The sequence below is a fragment of the Bombus bifarius genome, unplaced genomic scaffold (genome assembly GCF_011952205.1).
Source record: "Bombus bifarius isolate JDL3187 unplaced genomic scaffold, Bbif_JDL3187 scf7180000008213, whole genome shotgun sequence".
Lineage (NCBI taxonomy): Eukaryota > Metazoa > Arthropoda > Insecta > Hymenoptera > Apidae > Bombus > Bombus bifarius.
In genome coordinates, this window is record NW_022884516.1 from 232054 (window position 1) to 255639 (window position 23586).

Genomic DNA, 23586 nt, shown 5'->3' on the forward strand with positions numbered 1-23586 from the left:
GTATTCTCCGTATTATATTGTATTTTTAGCGTTATTTTAGCGAATTTTAAAACGCAAGAGATCAAGTCGGGTCTTGACGCGATGTCTCCCGTCACAGGAACCCTGGGAACCTGTAAACTGTAAAAAAAGGTCGCGAGGACGTATAAGCGAACGCAGCAACGGTACCGGCGAATCCAACGTTCCGATTTATCGACTAGCGCGACGCGTCCACGACAATTCGAAATGCCTACCGGTCTGACACGAATTGCTGAAAATATTTAAGCGTTACCAGATCTACGCACACCCATACATGTATATATATATATATATATATATATATATATATATATATAGCGTTGTTGAATCTCTTTTAATCGTTCTGTACGAGCTTCGGTCATCGGTGTGGTGGCTGAAAAATTAAACAAACTGAATTATATCGTATCGGAAACGAACGAGTAAATGCGGGTACGTTCGAGGGAGAACGCGGGTTTGTATTCGAAAAATCGAGCTTCGCTGTTCGACAGTTCGGCACTCTCGATTCCACACGAGATTCTCGACAATCCCTTACTAAAAAAAAAAAAAAAAAAAAAAAAGAAAAAATAAATAAAAAAGAACCGATAGCTCGAACCACGTCAACTACCCTCCAACCTGGGCGTAAACATGCCAGGACAACTAGAATACCTTTGCAAACAACCATCCGAGGGAAAGAGTTGGCTCTCCGTGAATCAACGTTTCCGACAACGGAAACTTCGTACACGATGTTTTATTCCACCGTTTCGATTTATTTCCCTCCCTTTTTTTTACACCAACCGACTCTCCACGCGTGTTGTACCACGTGTTTCGGAGCACCCTTTATTAATATTTCCCCGAGAGGCTATGTGAAAACATCGTTCCACCGCAACACTCCATCGCACAGGTGAGATTTCTCTCTCTCTCTCTCTCTCTTCCCGTTGCGCGTATAGTAAACGAATCTCGATAAAATAACCGATCACTGATCGACGAAGCCTGCTGATTACCTACCACCCACTACCACCAACGTATCTTCGTCTATTCGTTTACGAGAGGAGAGAGGACTCGTAAAAGAGGAACACGGCGAGACCATCCATGAATACCGAATCCATGAAGTGTAATACACGATGGAGCACAGCCACGAGTTGTTCGATCGCGCATATACGTTTAACGAAATTAACGCTTGCGTTTGTTCAAATTCGTCTACTTTAATGCGCACTCGTTTATTTTCATCGCATCGATCGGATCCTAACGTTTAACGATTAGGTCAGTTTATACGAGTTGTTTATATCTTTTAATATAGATGGGTGGCTCTCTAGCGTCGAGAAAAGAGAGAAAGACGAAGAAGATTGGAAATGGTTCGCTCGAGATAGAAAATGCGGCTTGTGAAACGAGCGACCAGCTAATGAGCTGCTGCGGTATCGGTTAGGCCGTGCAATTTCGAGGTCGGCCATTCCCCGACAGATTTACATCACGGCAACATTTGCGTAGACGTAATAGCTTGGGTCGGACGCGGTGCGGATACCTCGATGCAATATCGAAGCGCAACGCGATTCGGCTTCTGTATTGCTCCACGTTGCGAATCGAACCGCGAACGATTGTCTTTCGGCTTCTCTTGGGACTGCTAGATTCACGTTGAACGTCGTGATATACGAGTTTCAATTCCGACAGTTGCATGGTAATTTAACAGTGGAACGTAGAAGATCGTACAGTCTGTGCGAGATAGTCGTTTTTGGCTGTTTTGCTTTAGACAACGCGTTTAGAAACGCACGTAGATGGCGAATTAATTACGCGCAGGAAAGCGTACGTAAAGAACTAAAGTTTCACCGTTTTCTGTATTCAACGTAACAACATTGCCTTCTGTATCGCAATGGCTTTGAAAGTATCAGATCGATTATATTATCGCGAAATTAGTAAACAAATTAGTAAACAAACAACGGCTTAAAAGTATTGCACAATGTTGGAATATCTAGTGGCAATTGTCGTTATCTTTCGCTTAAACTTTTTCCTCGTTTATACGCGTATCTTGTAACATTGTTGAAAACATGACGATTAAAATAATCTTCGACTATGCGTTTGTACGACTGAATGTTTCTTCCTTTCTTCGTATTTCTTCGTCTCTCTATTTTCAACGACCTTTACGCGTGATTTCGATTACGCTTGGCAATACGAACGCACCATCGAGACGAAACGGAAGATTTTACTAAAAACTTTTCTAATTCTCCAGCGTCGATGTCTAACGAAATGTCGTTGTAAATCGTTGTAAAAGTCGTTTCGAATCTTCGAAAGAATTACGTTTATTATACAGGGTGGTTGGTAACTGGTGGTACAAGCGGAAAAGGGGTTAAAAATTTTTTTTTATTTCTTTTTCTTTTTTTTAAATTTTTCCATCGAGACAACGATCTACAGTGAGATCCGTTACAACGTACCGCACGCGTACCGAGCGAAAATTTAAAGTCGATTTTCTCGAAAACAAAGCCTCGAACGAATAATTTTTATTCTATATTTTCGACTTCTTTTTTCGCGTAGAATCACCCCCTTTCCGCTTGTACCTCCAGTTACCAACCACCCTGTATACAACGATAGTTGTGAAATGTCGGATGTTCACGAAACGTGAACCAAAGCGTTTGTCGTCTAATTCGACTGGAAGAAGGGGAAAGTTGCCGCTCGGTTTCCACGCGATCGGATGTTTTCGTCGATTTCATCACGGTCGATCGACCTTACAGCACGTCGAATACACCTTAGAAGCTCCGAAGCTGTCTTGCCGTGCTTGGACGAAACAAACCCGAGACGCGCGCCGCTACGTACGTAATATCATAAATATGTAAAAGTTGCTTCTACCAGTGCCTTCTTCTAAGATATTTTTCTGCCGATAACATACATGTGTGATTTCAACGTAAATTTGTCATATTATACTAAATAATGTTCAAGAGTAACACCGAGACGATACGTATTCTTACGATACGTGTATTTTCGTCGTTCTTCCGAGGACTACTCGAGGTTCTACGAGTATGTAGTATCGGGCGTAAATCTAGCGTCGCACGACCAACGCAGAAAAACGCACTACCTTTTAACGTGCTTGGACAAACACGGAGACAACGATCTTTTTCGACTTTGTCCATTCGTCTATCTGTCCTGTCCTGTACGTACGTATAGGTTTTTCTAGCTTTTGCCCCGGGCCATGTAGCTTAAACGTTGTTAATTAAAAGAACTCGTAGACGACGAGTAACTAGACGCTTGATATAACAAAGTAGCTGTAATAACGGAAGACTGGCGAATATCGGAAGAGAAATTTTTGTAAGAAGAATAAACGCACGATTATGAAGCGGATTAACGAAAGAACGAGACAGAGTTCTCGATAGCCAATTTTCTACGGCGTACGACTTGTACGGCATTTGGTAAGGATAGTGTTGTATCCTTTTCTACGAGAATATCAAACTATAGCCAATGGCTTTTTCATCGGAAGCTTTAAGAATATAAAATTTCCACTCGAATGCTAAAAAGATTTGCACTTTTGCCGCGAGCGACCCTTGTGCGCATTGAGAGTAACAACGTTGAACGAATTACGCGAATTCTCATCCAATGGCCAATGTTCTCCCTTAAACTCGCTGTTAAACCCTCCCTACCCGTGCTTGCCGCTGTTGTTGTTACAAACGTGGCTCGAAGCTTTTGAAAAGAAATGATTTCGAGGAGCGACTTGTGACGAAGCCGACCAAGCCGACCAAGCCGACCAAGCCGACCAAGAGATAAAGAGACTCTCGAGTGTACGTGTATCGCTCGTAAGTGCGTATACACGTTACATGCTACGTATGGATAAAGTAGCTGAATTTTAAAATGGATTAATACGCGCCAGTTAAACGGGGACAAGTGTTTCGCGGCACGTTGAACCAACTAATACGTGCAACGTGTTCGCCCTGGTTCGGTAGATAGACACCAACTTTTGATACGAAAATTGCGACAATGTTCTAGTGGCTGCTCGACCCTGTTACTTATATCATCGACTCTACAACCGGATCTCCGCGAGGAAATATCCTAAGATCAGAGCGCGCGATAATTAGGTAATTACGCGCTTCTATAGCGATGACCTTTGAACAAAATTTCGATCGTCCTACGTATACAAGTAGCATTTGTTGCTACGTGTGTATACAAAGTTATCGGTATTCTTCGTACGGCTTTTAAACAACGATTCGATCGATTGGTAAAGTCATAGGTGAATTTGAGAATAGGAATTTTAAAGGAAACATCAATATATGTACGTATATTTTGAGATTACTTAATTAAAACATTGCACAGTAATGCATTGGTAGAATAAGAAATGGAAGTATACAGAACAAAAGTTTACAATTACCTAGAACTTATTATTTTCGTAGAGAACCGAAGAACTAACAAGCGTAATAAAAAGATTATCTGTTGCTAATCCCTAATGATAAAAGAACAGGTACACCGATACATATGCAGGTGTATTAGACGCTTTTATTTCGATAAAGGAACTGTTGTAGACATTTTTCTAGTTTCTTGCTTCTTATCTTAGATACACGCGATTAAGGGTTCGGCTGACGTGAACGTAAAAATAATTTTATACAACGTAATAAGCGTCGTCGTAAGTCTAGCGTAAGTCAGAAGTGTAAACAAGTAAAATTTCGATATCTCGATCGATGCTAACTGTCGTTTTATTTCAGTTTATATGGCGATAGCTCGATCGATCGCGCAAATTTGAAAATAGATGCACACTGTACATATTCGGAATACGCGTGATCGCGTCGAGTTATCGCGATATTGTCATTTTCCGAAATATGTTATTCAGCCATCTTTCCGGAGTACTTGCTTCGATAGCGAGTCGTTTGTTCGTATTTTGAGGAATTCGCTCGATGGAAGAATATCGTCGTCGCGTTTCTTTCTTTGTTGTTGCTTCTCGATCTACGTATCGCACAGTTGTAATTGCATAAAATGTAGGAGCAAGAAGGATGATGTTCGTAATTTATGCTGATTAATAATCGGTTGAAAGTTGTTCAAAATATGGATTTCTACGACACATTTCTACGAACGGTAGCCAGTCGTACAGTTTCGCTCGGATCGAACAGGAGTAAATAATCGACGATAGGTTCTCTCACGTGTGAGAATAAGTCGAAAACGTGGAATAAAATTTGTCGAAAAGAAAATTTATCACACGCGTATACTAGGTCGTTATTGTTCGAAAGTCGAGTTTTTGACGAAACGTCGTTGAATTAGAAACGTTGGAATTGGTCTTCGTGTGGACGACGATGTTGTCAACGAATCGGTGAAAACGAATTCGTTTCCTTCCAGTTTGGAGGCAAAGGTACGGCGACTAGGGAAAATCTAAGCATTTGGGCTTCCTCTTTTACCATAATAAACCCTCCGACCGGATGTTTACGCCGGGTAGAGGATGATAGGTAACGCGGGTAAAGCTGACCAAACACGTAAGCGATTCACCGGGCACGCTCGCTTAGATAGACCAAGCCGCGTTCTATACCTGTGCAATGTGCAAACATCCATCGGCCGATCTGGCAAAGCGGTCGGAACCACGGTCGAACGCTTATCGACTCGAGCGATCGACTTTGTTGCGACGACTCTGGAAGTATGCGTATAGAGTTGGATTCTTCGATGAGAACGCGAAAGCCTCTGTGTCGCGAACTAATCAACTGGATCGCTTTGTCGATGTTTCGTTTCGGCAGCACGGAATTTCAAAGGATGTATCGCGAATAATCGACGTTGTAACGATTCTGTCGCGTTATGCACGAACGATGAGTATTTCAATGGGTCTCGATCTATAGACGTATATCTCGATCGTAAGTTTTGTCTTCCATATAGAGTTTCAGACGAACTTTTCAGCTGAACGAAATTTTGGATAACGCAACTTGTACCGTATTTGTACGATCGCGATGTAACGAACAAATCGCCAACAGGCGGCGAGCTGAAACTTAGATTTCCTTGATTCTTCTAAATAAAGCGTCTACGTTCTATGCATCGATACCTATCTAAGTAGAAAAGCGTTTTTCGTCGTAGGGTTCGTCTAGTGATCTTTCTTCTAGAAATTTTTCCATAGAAATTACGCGTGTATCGATCACCTTTTACGCGTGAAATTAAGTTTCCGTGCTTTACGAAAATAAAAATTAATATTTATCGAATCGATACGAAACGGATAGATTGGTGGTTTTTTTTTCTTGTTAAACAACTGTATATACTCGTCGAATTTGACAGATCCATCCAAATCAATCCTAGCGTCGTTGTCGACTCGAAGTTGAACGCTTGTCGATGTTTAGACGTCTACCGACGATTAAACGTCAAATACAGGCCCTTGTTTGCACCAATTTGCAAGACACGCGGTTAAACGTTCGAACACGGAACACAGAGCGAAAGACTATATCGAAGTAATCCGTTTACGCGTCTGATTAGAAAAATTATCATATTGTCGCGTATATCGTTTTCCTAATCTTTTTGATAAACGGGTACATTTGTAACGTAAGAACTTTGCGTAAAAGTTAATGCGAAGACTTTGCCGCGATATGTAATAAATAAACGAATGAATAAATAAATAGAAGATTGCTAGTACATAATCTATTAAGGAGGATTCTACGAAACAGCACTGTACAATTTTCTAGAATAAATTCTAGGAAACTCGTGCTAATAATAATACGAAGCTAATCTTTCGTTTAAACTCGTGTAACCTATCCGTAATTTATCGTATTTGCAAAAGAAATGTAGTCCATCTAAATCGATTTGAAGGCATTTACCTTTTATTCGGTATTGCTATCGGTGTTCCCTTTCGATATCAGTCGAACACGAGAAACAAACATCGTCCGTAACTTCGTTATACATATAAATAATTGTACGTTTTTCAGAACATTGGCGGAACAATTGCGAATTAATTTCTCCGATTTCGATTATTCTTCGTGAATTATTCTTAACGATTTTATTAATCGGCTATCTTCCTGGATACGTTAAAAGTTATTCGAGTGGCGAAAGATGCTACTTTAAGAATAAAAAGTGAGAGAAAGAAACGACGCGACGGGAGCAATCGCGTTAAAAAATTGAAGATCAATTTTACAACTATCGAAGGAAAAAGAAGGGAAAGAAATATCGTAAATCACGAGGCTACAAGCTGCACGACACGGTGTAAATGTTTCAGTGACACGTGGCTGGTCGGTGGAGGAATAAAATCGCGAGAAGCCAAACCGGAAGCCGTAGGTTGACGGCTCTATGTCTTCGTCGGCCGCGACATCTTGTCGTCGCAGACCACGTTCCTGTAAAAAGTCCACGAGATAGAAGGAAGCGGATGGGTGTCTCCCGGGTGCGCTCCCGAAGGAATTTTATAGACTGCTGCCGGATGTCGCGTTCTATCCGCTCTGCTACCTACCAGTAACCTCTATGCGTCACGGATCTCCTCCGCGAAACTCCTTACGCGAGAACGAATTCTGACCAACGGTCGCCGAATAACCAAATACGATTAATATCGGTTTTCAAATTTACACGTATTTCAAAAATATGAAAAATATTTTTTCATCGAAGAAATTAATTTCGAGCAACGATTTATCAACGATTCAGATATTTAACAGAAAGCGCTAGAATAGAAATTTTCAAGTGCTTCTATACTTTCTTGTCTTTCGATTCAAATATTTGAATATAATTCTAATTTTACGATTAATTAATCCGTATACCATGATCGCATATTCTACCAATGTCCTTATTCCTGTATTTCCTATTTTCTATTCCCTGTTCCCTTATTCCACGCGAACCGATAAAATATTAATAATCGGGTCGCTAGAGATGTCTTGTGCTCGAAGCAACGCGAACGAAAGCAGGTCGCGAGATGTGCGATATCTCGTGCAAATCGTCAGGAAAGAGTCGTTCGATCATCGAATATCTCGGCTGTAACGCTGCGTAGAAAACAATCGGTCTACGATAATGGTTCGTCCAAGAACGTGGAAAAACTAATCGTAGCTACCAATACGCACACGCGTACATAGTATTCGCGATAGTATCCGTTGCATGTTATATCCAAAACGTACAATTTTCTATCTCAAAGTAGGAGAATTTCATGCAAGATGGTTCGCTCGAAGGACGAGTCAATGTATTATTTGCTCGTAACCTGTTCGCGAAAAGATGTATCGCTTAAAAAAAGTGACGTTTTATCGTCTCAAAGCAATCTGACGGCGATATTTTAAATTCACGTCCTATCTTTCCGGGGTGTTTCGTACGGAAATTCCCGGTGGGTCTCCAGCGTCCTGACAGTTTTCCGAGGATCTGCACGACACGGCTTCCCTTTCGAGCCAACCTGTGTCTTCCATGTACCATACAGAGAAATACATCGAAACTCTCGGTTTTTAGAAAATTTCGATTAAAATTGCGAATCGTGGAGCGCCGCGCTATTTCGATAAAGTTTAAAATCAATAAACGTACTTTGCATTAGATCGTCGATAAAATATATGGAGAGATATCGTTTTCTAGTCGAGAATGCCAACTCTCGAGAGGCTTCGAAAAGTCCGATCGCATTCTTCGTTCCGATCGTTTTCATCGTATTTTGTAAATCTATCGTTTCTAACTTTCACATTTTCCTGTCACACATATTTTTCGTATCAACGAAATTGCAGAATGTCGCGAGGTTTGTGCGCTTAACGCGAACTGAAAATTGTACATACAGAGGTATGTACTTTATTGTCGCTCTAATGGAAATTGTTACGACGAATTTGACGTACAGACAGAGAAAGTGACGTTTGAAAGTCGTGTTTCGTCTTAAAAACGTAGGATAAAAGTCCTGTTGTAAATAGAACTTGGCCGCCACATCGAAGATGCAGTAATTTTCTGTACGGCGATGCAAACGAGTCTATGCCTATGCCTTTGTTAAATATCTTTTCTAATTCGCGCTTGCGAATTCTTCGATACTCGCGTAGGGCGTTAAGAGTGGAAAGACCTAGCCGATTGGAACGGAAGAAAAAGGGAAAGTACGACGGCGCGATGCGGCGCGACGCCCGGCGAGAATTTCCTCGTAACTCCTGGCAAGAGGTCGCGACGCCATGTCGTTCGCTGAGATTGCAGCTCGTGAAAACGTCTCGGTCTACGCTGTTTGCCTTGTGCCTTGGATAATGTGTTCCGGTCTGGCCTGTTATTAATTTCGGTATGAATCATATCACGTGCTTGGCTTATACACGTTTGCTTTGTTTTACTTTGTCGTTACGACGTTTCACTGTATGGCGGGACTTTTGTTTTCGATCAAACTACCGAGAATGCGACCAGCCGTGATTTATGACCGGATATAAATCTAAGACCGCTAGATCGTTAATTACATCGCTAAATGACAAAAAGCTGGATATCGCTTTCTTTTATTATGCGGCGATTATGCAACGTCTTGATAGTTTAATTCAAAGTAAGAAGAATATCGTCGTTTCTCTTCGCGTTATCTCGTTCTTTAGATAAGAGATTATTTAACCTGTACACTCTTTTATTACGTATTTCAAACTCGATAAGAAATTATTAAGAATACAAAGTTCTAACTTTCTTTACGAGAAAATGTAGAACGTCGAAAGCAAATCGGAAGAAATTGCTACCGATACACTGAAAAGTCTGTATTTTTTTTTTTTTTTAGGAAACGTAGCGTCAAAGCAAACGACCGTTATAAAACTACATATTATATTGTCACTTGTGGCACAGGCGTAGCCTGACCGTTATCGTAAATGTCCACCGTAAACGGTGAGAACAAGGTCTGCCGATTATTTATAGTCTGCAGTATATTTTGTTTCTGGCTTTTAACAATCGTTCGCATATTAGGTATCTCTTACTCGTGTGGCGAGCTTCTAAGCTTGTAAATAACGAAAGGAAGAAGAAAGGAGAACGACTGTTTCTTAAAAGTAAGAAAAAAATGATTGCTACCATTAAGGTCAACATCGTTACCGCGACGAAAAGAATGAAAACGCGTAGCTAATGTTAGCGAAACGAAGGCGCGTAACTTTACTATGATCGTAAACGCGTAAGAATTTTGTCTTTTTATTTATCCTTTTATAGCTTCTTTTAGACCTACTTTACTTGAAATTTATATTCGCTCGTCGAGCTGTTACATTTCCTATCTTTCATTCAGTTACGTTTTTCCTACCTTCCGGCTGAAATTTATCGAGATCGGAAGCGATTATTTTCTATTCTTCGACTATCGTACGTCCGCTTGAAATATATGTACTCGCCAATATTAAATCGGACGAATATCGTTGGAAGATATTTCTCAATAACCACTCAAGAAAAGTATTTTCGTATTCTTCGAAATTAAACGAACGAACGAATCAGACGACAAGCGTGAACTGGACGAAACGTCAGGCGCGGCGGACACATCGCTGTCTTTCGAAGAAGAAAAGAAGAAAAGAAAAGAAGAAGATGGTTTACCGCTTAACACGCTCTATTACATCGTTACATCTGTTATACGTGTATGCTACACGTCGAAGCTTAAAAATACCCTGGATCGTTCGAATTTCCATCGTCGATCATCCCGTTGCAGCGATATTACTGGACAACAGGGGCGATTTCGATTTTTCCACTCTCGTGGACCACGCCCACCGCTGTTATCAGCACTCGCGGATTCTTGTTGCGTTCTGAAATGGTGGTAAGTTTGGGGAAAGGGGCTTGAGAATCACGGCTCGAATATCGATGCGAATATCATCGCGATGCAATCGGATATACGCAGCTAGGTTGCGGTATGTACGTACACAGAAACGCGTAATGCAACGCGTTTCCATATCCAAGCTCTGCCACACGGTGATACAGCAGTGAGAAAGCGATGTACGAATATCAGCCATGCGTCAAACATATCCTCGCCGCCCCCGTTTTTGACGGTTAATATTTTACGAATTGTAAAACCTAGAACAGCCTCGTCGTATACGTATTATTGGAAACGTCCGTCATTTGCGCTCTTTTGTCTCTTTCCGCGCGTACTTTGCTCTAAAAATGTATATTTCGTTGCTTGAAATTGTTTTATCGCCAAATGACACATTCGCGAGGAGAATTTGTCGATCGAATCCAATCGCGGTTTAGCTTTTCTTAATGTTTTTCGTCGAACGTCCAATAGCTCGCTATAAACGAGCATTCGTCGAACATACACTAGGTTTTCCTACGGAAGGCCGATTAGCGCACAAACTCGTCTATTAAGGTCCACGTGCAGCCGATTGCTAAAGTTACAACCGGTTTCACTTACGACGCGTAACATCTGCTATTTACATTTAAATTACATATTTTTTCTTCTTTCCTGCTTGATCGTATATCGTCGCTCGTTAAAAAAATGTTTCTACATCTATTCTTCTACATCTACTTCTTTGTTTTCTCCCGTTTTTGCCGTGGCCACGATATTTCCATTAAAATCCTGATCTCCTACTGTCGCTAGACATTGTTAGACAATGACTTTCTGCCGCTGAATTTGTCAATCACATGTTCTACGATATCTCGATTATGTCGCGGTATATGTGTGGGATTAGACAGAGTACAGCTGTACACACGTACATACACGCGTACAAATACAATTCAATATGCGTAAACGATGATTTATGATTTATGATTTATGATTTATGATTTATGATTTATGATTTATGATTACGAATATGAAATTAGATAGAAAGATAGAGAGATCGTGTTTTGCGACGTACCGTGTTTTAAAAAACTCAGTTGATCAAATGTGTACGAACGATATCGGCAACTTGGACGAATAATTATATCGAGGTATTTGTAAAAATAAGTTGTTCGTAGTGTGGTTAGGCTGCGTCCGGATCGCTGTTGGCGATCAGTGCGGATACTTTAGCGAGTAGCGAACGCTATTCGTTCGAGAGGCGGCATACGAAAGGGTTGGCCAGCGTACGAGCAATAAGTTTCTAACCGTTTGGAAGCTGTTTGCGAGTTGTTGGAGAACCGCGGTGTAGACACGACGCTGTTCCGCCGTTTCTGTTGGTGAGCAGCTCGCGAATAGTTCTAGTCGGTCTGGACAAAGCGTTACGTATCTTGCAATTAGTTAAAATGTGCGTTCAATGTGACGATGCAAAACGTTCATGGTTTTGTTATTACGCGAGACGAATAGCGCGAATGATAAGCACCGACTAACGCCGACTCAGGCTATCCTATCGCGTACGAAAAATAGCGAAAGTTTCTTCTCTTTTATTCGTCTCACAGACCTTTCGCTCGTGAGAAAAATGTTAAAAAGTAATGCTCGTAAACGTTCCGTATATACGGCGTAAACGATGAAAATTCGAACAACAACGAACGCGTCTTAGCGTTGATTCGGAATATCGTTGTACATATTTCTTTCATCGATGAAACGGGCAACGACGTAGCGTGCTACTCGTTTCGTGCGAATTTCGCAACATTCGGTTCACGTAATACGTATCGTAGAACGCGTGTGTGCGTGTCAGACAAGATATCCTACGTTATTAGACGTGCCTTTAATGACGCCACGCTTCCACGCGCTGTTATTATGTCGTCGGACCGAGCTAGCCGACATTCTGGTCAGTGATGTATCGTTGTGAAACCGGAATGGGGGATACGTAGTTGACGCGAATTATCGTCGCGTTGCACGTTCGGTGGAAAATTTTTCACCGTAGTGGATAATCGAGGTATTTGTAGAACCATTTGTATTACACCGTTAACCGTGTAATAATCGCTCGAGTTCAAGGAATGGATGTTCTTGGAGTCGGATCTCTTTCGAGGATAATTCCGCGGCATATTCGATCGATAGCGAAACATTGCCGCGCACGGCGGCATAAAACCAACAAGCATAGGAGATAGCGGAAGAAATTTTTGGATAGATGCAGATATTCGTGAATCTTGACGGATCTTTAACGCTTCCAATGGATGCGTGAAACAGTTGGACGGTATTTTCCCTTTAGTTTCCCGCTACTCGATGCTTTTAGTAGAAACAACAAGGACAAACATTTCAAGGATACTTTTGCCAAGCCAAAGTAAGAGAAAAATGAAAGATATATCAATTGCGTCGGAGATTTCGTTTATTGGTCGTTGATATTTCAAAACGAATCGGAATATTTCCGATTATCGGCGAGATTTTCCCTGTGCAAACAAATATACTTGCAACTTAAGCGATGTAGGACACGGTAATTGTCAGACTTAAAGAAGCATGTCCGGCAGTTTAGCTCGTACAAATTGTAGACAAAAAGACTATGACATTCGCTTTCATAAATGGTGCGGAACTTTGTATATACGCGTATACACGCGAGTACTCGCGCATACTCGCGTATACCTGCCTGTGATATACTCGTTACATAGGACCGAGGCCAGTGAGTACTTTACGCGATTTAAGAAACTGTTTCATCTAGCGATTCTATTCGCGTATTCAACGCTAGCGAACACGAACGTACACGATCGACGATAAAGGATATAAAGTGGATTCGAACGATAGCCTTGCGTTCAGCCTAATTTTCTTTAAACATCCATGACTCGAAAACTAAAGTATACGTAGAACAGTATATGTTCGTAAGACGTTATTTTCGTTTGTAGACATTTATCGACACGCGTTCCGATCGAATCGGTCCGTGCGAGTACCTGATCCCCGACTCTGGTTACTCTATGTCGTATTAGCAAACAGCTGGATTAAAAGCGATTTCAATTGGGAATACACCTTGAATCCTCCGTGAACTCCTTCGGAGACCGTGATTACTATGCCGCGCGTGACATTGTCGCGTATGACCGCAACCAATCGCCATTGGTTGGCCTCGACATTAAAAAGGGGCCACCTTATGATCGCGATGAGTCGATGGTTGCTTCGTCGAGTCTCCTGTCTTTCCGCTCTCTATGCGACACACGCGCGAGTGAAAATAACGATCGATCGCGCAATCGTCAAAGAAAATATCGTAATCGGATCGTTCATGGAACAAAGTTAAAGCGGAGTACAGAAGTTACGTCGATCTATCGAGGACAGGATATATGATCGCGAAATCTTAGGAGTTCGACTTACCTGTCTATCTTTTTACGAGAGTTTGTTCAATTTTGTTACGCGCCCCAAAACTTTCGTATAAACATCACGACGAAAGGAAATTACAAACTTGACTATCCACTTGCATGTTTATAGCTGTTAAAGCACTTTAGTGGCTAATTTATTAGTTACAGTAGCGAGAGTATAAGGAGACGCAAATATCGTCGATTATTTAAGTGAAATTGTTTTTTATTTACACAGAGCGCCCGATTTCAATGCATAAATGCGAATTACTGGTAAACTATCTGCTGTATAAAAAAAAAAAAAATAAAATAAAAAAAGGTTCAGAGAGGAATCGAATAATTATTTAACTGGAATCGTATAGCTTTTTATACAGTAACCGATTCGTCATAACGTTCTCTATAAAAAATTGTCAACCTATTCGTGTCGAAAGTTTAGTTCGAATTAGTTTAGCAGATATTTTCGCGCTTATTTTGTAAAATTTCCAAGGAAAAAGGAAGAAGTAGAACGAAATAGAAAATAAAATGTACCAATTTTTCTTTGCGGGAAAACTGTGATTTAAAACTTGGATATCGCTCTCGGACGATCGATCTATCGTCACTCTCGCACGAAATAGCCGACGAACTGAAAATCTCTCTGTTATATCTTATCGCGAAATGTTGTGCGCTGGCCAGAATTTCATCCAGTTTCCTTCGTGTTTTTCGCTCGTTCCTCGTGTCTCGTGTCTCGTCTCTCGTCTCTCGTCTATCTGTGTAATTCCATGTAATTCTATGTAATTCCATATTGCCATTTGTAAAACGCACTCGTTAACTCGATCGTTCCCAGTCTAAATAAATAGCAATAAAAATCAACGGAGGAAGAGAAACTCGGAAGTTTCAGACAATATTGTCAGATGTTATCGCGTCAAGTGCCCCACAGTGTTTGAAATACCGTGAATCGGGTAAAGAGTGGGCCAAAATTGAAAGCACTTTTCGCCCGCTCTCCGCCATTTTCGAACTGAATTTCGCGTCGAACGATACCTCGCGATAGGAAATTAATCGGCACGGATCAACGAAGTAGCTCAAAATTTAGATTATAAATATTTATTCGCAAACAGTGATTATCGAGAAGGTGGAAGTTTTTCTTATTTTATTACTCAAAATCGCGCCAAATGGACGCTTAACGTTGGTTATCGACGAATCGAAGATACTTATCTGTTGGCAGCGAAAGAAAAGAAGAGAGACGCTTCTCGTCGTTTGACATGAAACACGTATCGCAGGTGGTTTTGCTACAGAAGTTAAAATAGCTTGCGTGTACGACGATACGATAAATAACGCGGATACGTATAACGTGTATGTAACATTATGTAGTCCGAAATTTATACTTATTTTTAATCGATCTAAAGATACATTTCCACATCTATTGCCATTTTTTTGCTATTACGTGGTATTGACAAAATCCGCAATCGCTTAGTTGCCAACCCAATAGCCCTATGGATATATAAAATATCGTACAATGTAACGCGATTGATTGTTCCTTATGACAGTTTCATCGTTGAATCGCTGTCGACAAATACGATATTTCCTGCTTCGAGATACGATGTAACCTATTGTTAATAGAGTTGCTTACTGTGTACGCTTTGGATGCAAGTCGGCAGATTGCTTTACCGTAATGTCGATTCGGATGCGACTGACGAATCGAAAGCCACGAGATTTGAAAGAGAAATTTTTACAACGCACATAGCCAACGAATTTAGAAAATAAATAAAGCAAATACGTAATTTTGTCCTGTACTTTTGAAAGAGTCGAAACTTTTCCTTACTCCTTAACGTTCTAATCCTGTTCACACTCCTTTCGATATATCTTTTAAATCTCTTGGTTTCTTTATTTTCCAGGGTAAAATGATCGAAAGCTACCGGCCGCGTACGTTTATACAGACATACAGCACATTCATCAGCCCGATATAATACATTTCCGACACGGCAGTCATGCTAATAATCGATTCCGGAGAGGCACACACGAGCAGAAGGAACAAATATTATCACATGATGCGGTGGAATAAATTTCAATTACGAAATGATGAAGTTCCATTTACAAATTCAGCCAAAGAAGTAATGTGTGCGTAACAGCACATGATTTTAATCACGTGCTCAGTTAAGTCTAACTGTAGTCACGCGCAACAGCGTAATAATTAACCCCTTAGCTCAGTTGGGTCAACGATGTCGTTCAACCAAGTACAAACATTCCGTCTCGGTGGCTCACACTTGTAAATTGCAACGTTTCATGGCACGCATCGATTCTCTTATCATCCATTATCCCTGCGTTATCGCAGTGCCGCGTCACAGATCGCGTTAAACCTTTCGTATCGGATTTTCGCCAATATCTCCAGATAGAAAAATTTCATTTATTTTTCAGCTTTTATTTTCGTTTCATAAAAAATTCGCTCGCGTACGTTAATTGTGGATGATAAATAGAACGTTCGTTGTCTAAATGTTCCATATTTCACTGTTTTTTTTTTCTTTTTTCTTTTACATTGAACATACTCGATCCGTTCTCTATCTTTCTACAGTTAGTGTATCATAAAATAGTAGAGTAGATGGTGAAAAACAGGGTAGAAAACGAAGACGTTTTCTCTCGATCTTCTCTCGGACTTATAATCGGTATTTGTATACGCGTAGATCTGACATCTACGTACATAAGAACGTAGGTAGGTCGCAAACAGCCTGACCTAAGAGAATTACAGTTTAAGAACTTGCTTCGAGTATCGTAAATGCGATGGACGCGGACAATCGGGGTTACTTTATATACGATCTCGAAATTTGATCAAAAAATGCATAAATGGTAAATTAACGATTTGAAATAATTTCAAAGGCAACGTATCTTATTGAATCACATGTTTATATAATTTGTCTGTTTGTCGCCTAAATTTAGAAAGTTCTCGAAAGAACTGGAGATACGCGATTAAGATATTTTATATATCCGTTATTTTAATAGAAACGCGAAAAGCTATTCGGTACGAAAGCCCTAAGCCCTAAGGCGATCGTAATCGCTGTTTCCAGTAACTTTTCGGAAAACGGTTGAAACTAAGAAGGAAGATAAAAGTAAGAAGCAAAGAAAGACTCACCGCAAATTGGAGACAACGGTGACGTAGTTGCCTTCGATGGAGACCAGGCCGACATTCTGCAGTATAATACCGGTGATCAACATGCCGATTAGAGCAGGAAGGGTGGTCAAGGAGAATAGCCATCCGCCAAAATGCGCCGCTAAGCAAAGGGTGGCGAGGCCGAAAAGCTGACCACCGGGGGCGGCGTCATCTTTTAGTATCGTATACACGATGCCCCAGAGCAGCAGCCCTAACAGGAACAGGCACAATAGTCGAGCGAATTTTCGGTAGGTCGGACAAAACGGTTGCGGACAGGCTTTCCTCCAACCCGTCGGCTCCCACGATGGCGTATCGTCGCGACCGTGGCATCGCGCGCAAAACAGGTACAACCATGATCTGAAAGAAGCATCAAGCCTGAACAAAGTTAAAGTAGAATTGTTTCTTTATGCTTTTGGTTATGTTTGTTTATGACCGAGAATTACGAGAAATTCTCTTTCTCTTTGCTTTCTTATTCGTTCGTTTTAAGATAGCGCAGGCAAGTACCTTGATAGAAAGACAACGACGATGTGATGTAGTAGCTATCAGGGGAGTAGCTGGGGCAACAAGTGGAACGGCGAATAGGCGATAAAGGTAATTTCGAAATTAAAATATATATATTAAATCGGAGCATATTTTTATCCAAATATATAGATAGATAGATTTGCTATCGACGCAAAGATAGATGGACGCTTTGCGTGAGTTCTGCTTGCGAAACGCGTTGCGATTCGCGTGTCGATTCCTAAGTACGTTTGACGAAACTTCGTAATCTATGATCGGATGCTGACATATTTTTAAGAACGTCTGGATATCATTATCGACAACGATGTTACGGTCTACGCGTTCAAACCTACATCGTTGTTGTTGCTGTCCGATTAAGACGGTATACTAATTCCTGTATCGATGAAACCGCAACTAATATCGATATACCGGTACGGTACGGAACCTCGGAGACGATGCATGCATCGCAACCTATGGACGATATGGACAATGCATCCTAAAATTCGTATATTATAAAAAATTAATATGCGCACAGCTATCATACACGATACCACCACAGTCACGATCTATGAACCTTACCTCGATTACCTATCTGCCCTCCGCACTAATTAAAATAACGTCAGCTTTTACGATAATTTTATTCGAACGTTTTATTTAAAGCAGCGCTGCTGCCCATTAAAGAGCGTGGAAACGATTTTGACTGAAATTGCAGATATCAAGGTGCGTACGACTATACAATGACATATTTACGTATTTATCGAAAGTTTCATTTTAGCAAAATCTCGTAATTGTATTTTCGCGATAAGAGCGAAAATCGAAACAAAGCAGGGGACGAACGGAATAATGTAGGAGAAGTTTCAGAGCGAAATGCGCACCGCATCTCGATCGTCGACGTCGATGTTGATATTTTACTGTAAGATTCGGTATCTTGAAATACCACCATCTGTAAGTCACGTCTTTTTAAAGAATTATCTGCACCTGTTTGATGGAAACTGCATTCACTTTTAGGATTTTAATCCGTCCGAGATTGGAATTTCGTTATAAAGCCATAAATATTTGTACGTGCGTTTTGAAGTTTTACCACCGAACGATCGATTTCCGAAGTAAACGAACAAATTTGCTTCGCGGTTGATTTCAAGAACGTTAACTCTCTCTGTTGGAAGATACGGTCGCTCGCGAAGTTATACTCGACGGCTTTTCGGCTTTTCGCCGATCCGATCTAATTCTTCGTACTAACTTTGACTCTGTCTCTGACTCGGACTCTGACTCTGACTCTCCTAAAAAAGCTCGTCGAGAATTCAGAAAGCGTTAACGGAAGCGTGTATACCCTGTAGAGTGCAGGCGAACAGACGATGTAGGAAACTTGGCGTAGAGCTTCGTTCAATCTCATTAGACTTTATGATCTTTATGATCTTATCAAGGCGATTGGAAATGACACGCTTTGTAACCGACCGTTACATCACGAACTACGCTTCCTCGATCCGTTACAATTCCCCCGATTAGGATTGCCTGCTACGAATAGTTTTCATTCGTTGCCTCCGTATCGCTTGTACGCGGATCTCGTTCGGGGAAAAACAATGACCAGTAGAATCGCGATGATGGTGCGAACGATGTACAGGTACGCGCGTTAAACGCGCGCGATAGACGGTGCGCGTTGGCGTTTCCAAGTTCCCGACTCTGTTTTTATTTTCTTCCACTCACTTATAACCGACCAGTACGTTTTCACTACGTTAACAGGTATTTCTTATTGTTAATATAAATATTACGCGATATCGTGCGATCGATGATCTTTTAGTATCGGTATTGAAAAATTATGTACGTTTTTTGCTGTAACTACGAAATTACGTCATCGACTTTAATACAATACGTTACAACGTTAAGAAACGAGTACGGTGTTAAGTACGGCGGTTAAGGAATCGACAGCTTAAACAGTTGCGCGAAGAGCGTTTAAAGCTTGGATGCAAGGCGCGAGATGCCATGAAAGGGACGATATTTTTTATCCTCCATTTACCATTACACGCGCGTAAGAGTGTTCAGGTATTACGTTCGTTGAAATTATCGTTGTATTAAAACTAGAAGATGTTTTCTGCGATATTTAGCAAAAAAAATTTAGTAATAAAAAACAAAAAAAAAAAACGTTCCAAGTTTGTTTTGTTCAGGAAAATGTCTTTCGTTTAAACATATTTTCCCCGTGATAGATTTATGCGGATACGTCCTCCTTTTATCGGTCTCTCGAACTGATTTCGCGATATGAAAAATAAAAGAGATACTTGTATTTATCATAGATATTTCTTCTAATCTTATTAAGAAATATAGCACTGTACGACGTTGTCTCATTATCAACGTGCAATACCGGACAGTGCTTATTTTAATAAAATGTCATTAAAAGTCTTATATAACTCGAGCCTTGGAAAGCATGGATTAAAATATTACGTTACCGCGAACTTTGCTTTTAAAAGCTGAACGCGATCTATTTTTTCTAGATTCCCGCGTACTCTGTATGTACGCTATCGCTATATCTATCGCATCGGGTCGTCGTTTTTAAGAGAATGTTTTAGAAAAATCAACATCGATCGTACCTGTGTGTATCAAGGATCGAGATACTTGCGAGATTCGTTATGCCGTCGCGTTTCATATAATAACAAAATACCGATTTTACCAAATACGATCGATCGACGTTTATTAATAAGCTCGCGACGAAAATTGATGTCGTTGTTTGTGTATCTACGTGTATTTAAGGAATTTCGATACATTTCGCAAGATAAGGGAAACTGATGTACGCGATTCTTTCGCGCGAATAATATTTACGAACGATCGAACGATCTATAACGCTCGGGTTCAAACTGTCCGACGATTCAACGTGGTCTAATCGAACGCGAAGACTGTTACGGTGAAATTCGCGACAACGCGTTAGGAACAGCTAGAAATCCGACTAAAATCTTCTCTGCCAGCATCTTCTCTGTCATCTTCGATCGACATCGAGAGGATACGCGTTTGCCCAAACGGACCAAACTACGATATTGTCGGCGTTTCGAAGCTGTGTGAAAATGAACTGTTCGAAAATTATTAGGAAAAATATCGAAAGAAAAATGGACGGAACGAAGGAATATCGGACAAGGAATTCTTCGAAGTTTAACGCTTTAGAGCGGCTAACGATGGCGAATCGACGCAGATTCGATTCCGATAGAATGATTCTGAAGATTCTTACCGTTCCAACTCCTCCGAGTACTCGAGCTTGTCCCTAATGGAGCTGGTCAAGCTATGCGCCGACTTCTTCCTGTTTCCATTGATCCTGCCGTTCTCGAGATCGAACTTGTGCTGCGGAATATTCTCCGCGCTACCATAGTTACTACTTCCATGTTGCAGTATCGATTTGCCGCGACCCTGATCGGAATTATACTCGGAGCTGGCGCTTATGCGCCGATGATGATCAAAGTTGGGATTATCCATGCCGAGGATCTGATCGCTAATGGAGACGCGTCGCTTGGCTAACTCTTCGGTCGACCTGTTCGTTCTGTTACTCGTGTCGATTTCCATATTGTATTTCGGTGCTCTCGAGAACTAACCAGAACGTGCCCTTTAAGAAACCAATTTCTATATATATATATATATATATATATGTATATGTATATAGGCGTGCGTGTATACGTATTCGGTGAAATCGGTAAAAGCTATCCGATACGTGGAGTCGTGTCGTTATCGATTCACGATGTTTCACTCGATCGATTTCGAACAATCTCGATCAACGGAGATTTAAATCGTATGCAGACGAATCGAGCTGTGTTGTCATCGGTTGTCATCGGCCGAATGATCGACTCGCAGTTGGCAAGCTTTCTCGATAGGATAGACACCGGCTATGCGAGCTTCTCGATGTTTCGCAGGACAGAGGCGAAAAGGTCTAGTTTGGCCGTAGGAATCCAACTGACTGTCCCGTTTCTCGTTGGAACACAGGGATATTCTTGATACACCGAGTCTTGAATTCGACAGGAGCAACGCGAATCCATGTACCCAACGTAGAGTTCGAGTTAGATTGGTGGAAAGAGCGTTTAAGAAAGTTTCTAAAAATCCTTGCTATTTGGCCGAACGCGACCGAAATTGTTCGACAGGCTTGAGTGTCGCCAAGCGCACCTTGGATCACGAGCAAGGAGAAACGAACGAAACGCACCGTATCGCGTTACAGCGAACGCTAGGTAACGCAGTCGTGTTGGTTCGATTCGCGATCGAGAAAAGAACAAAGTTTGCCAAGTAGAGGAAAAAACCGACGGACGATCGTCGGAGGATCGTGTAGAAGAAACGGCTTTCCTCGATCGACTGCCGATGGAGACGACAGCGGTCGACGATCACAGCTCGACGTTCCCCTGTCGACCGTTGACAGTGTACGGAGTCGCGTGACGATGACTCCGAGAAAGTCCAAACACGATGATCCCCGATCGTTGATTAACGATCACGCGCCTGATAGGGGAGCCAGCAGATCGTTAACAGAGTCGCGTGACGCTTTGTTTTTCCAGGGAGACTCGCTAACACCTCGCGCCGATATCTCGACGACCGCTTGTCGTCTTCGACACCTTGACCCGCTTTTACCGTCACGATCCTCTCCACCGACGCTCTACAACGCCAGAGAGCTTCCTTCGTTCACCTCGTTAGACGCGAGATTCAAGGTTCGCGATGCCGGTTCTAACTCGCTTCCCCTTCGTTCCTACTTCCTCTGTTCTTTCCTCGTCGATCGCTTCGTCTCTTGCTCCACCGTGTCCAGCAGCTACACTTTCCAACTAACCAGCTATTATCTTTCAACTTTGCCGATAATTCTCTCGCCCGTTACCAAAGATCGTCGACACGACAGAACGCACGATATACCAAATACACGCGATAAAAGGTAAAACTCGAACGAAGAGGACTCGTCTCGTTCATTTCGTATCACCGCACAGATTCTTCCGTTTCGACGAAACTTTTAACACTCTTCGAACACGCGTTTCCATTAATCTCGTCTGCAAAGTATAGAATACTCGTTAATTAGCCTCGTTGAATCGTGGCAGCTTGGCTGAAAATCTACGTCGATCGTCGCACGAAACGCGAAGCGTGGAAACGAATATGTACTGTGAAACGAGCACGGTTAACTAGCGACTAAACGCCGCAAAGTGTGCACCGCTACGCTATGTTTATACGAATGGTGGGGCTGGTAAAAAGCGCTGGAACACGGCTAAGGAGGGACAACGTTACGGCTGACGGAATAATTGTTACCGCGTTGCACAGGATGGGCACAGCTGGACACCTCATTGACAGTCTATTCGAGCCTAACCCAGCCGACCTGTCGTGCCCCTGATCGCAACCGATGCCTCGACGCGACGCGACGCGACACGACGCCACGCGACGCCACGCCACGCCACGCCACTCCACACCACTTCACTCCACTCCGCTCCACTCCACTCCGCACCACTTCACTTTACTCCACGCTACGCTACGCCACGCCACGCCACGCCACGCCACGCCATGCCGCGTCGCGTCGCGCCACGCCACGCCGCGCCACTCGTTGATTTAGCAAGATCGGCGAGAATCGCGAAGGAACGGAGGAACGAACGGCCTCGGAATACGAGAGCAGACCGGTGATTATAAATTTACCGAGCTTCTGGAGCTGCTCCGTCGGAAGCTTCGTAAAATTGTTCATTGTCAGAGTCACTGGGCTTTGCGACAGTTTGGCGTTTTACGCTCTTCCTTGTACAAGGGCGAAGATAAAAGAACGGACTGTCTTAAATGTCCCTTTTAACCACAGAGCACCGATGTTGCGTTAACGCAACTCGCGACTGTCTCTCTCGGTAACGCTTTAACGTCGATGAATTCTCGTTTTCTTGCCGCACTGAGATACGTACTTTTCTTTTTCTACACATATCACTCTCGTTTACTCGTTAAACGTCGTTACGATGTAATACGAATTATTTATTTAAATATACGAATATTTGTATTTTAGTGGCGCCATATAATATCCGCGGATCTGTTTCCTTCTTCGAAGATTTAAGGGTGTCGAGAGCGTTTAACACTTCGAACAGCTAGGAATATTT

The 23586-nt window shown here is 41.9% G+C and overlaps 1 protein-coding gene across 2 annotated transcripts in view; it reads right to left on the reverse strand.

Annotated features, from left to right (window-relative positions):
• The window catches only part of LOC117210980 (sodium/hydrogen exchanger 9B2), a 93654-nt gene that overhangs the window by 42776 nt on the left and 27292 nt on the right, over positions 1–23586 (reverse strand). Inside the window, exons 1-2 of one of the 2 annotated variants that reach the window (XM_033454483.1) lie at positions 20742–21099; positions 17018–17392 (exon numbers count right to left, since the gene is read on the reverse strand). In XM_033454483.1, coding sequence (XP_033310374.1) covers positions 17018–17392; positions 20742–21070 — 704 coding nt within the window. In that variant the 5' untranslated portion in view covers positions 21071–21099. Of the gene's footprint in view, positions 1–17017; positions 17393–20741; positions 21100–23586 lie in introns of those variants that run through there. The other variant, XM_033454484.1, reaches the window with a different exon arrangement.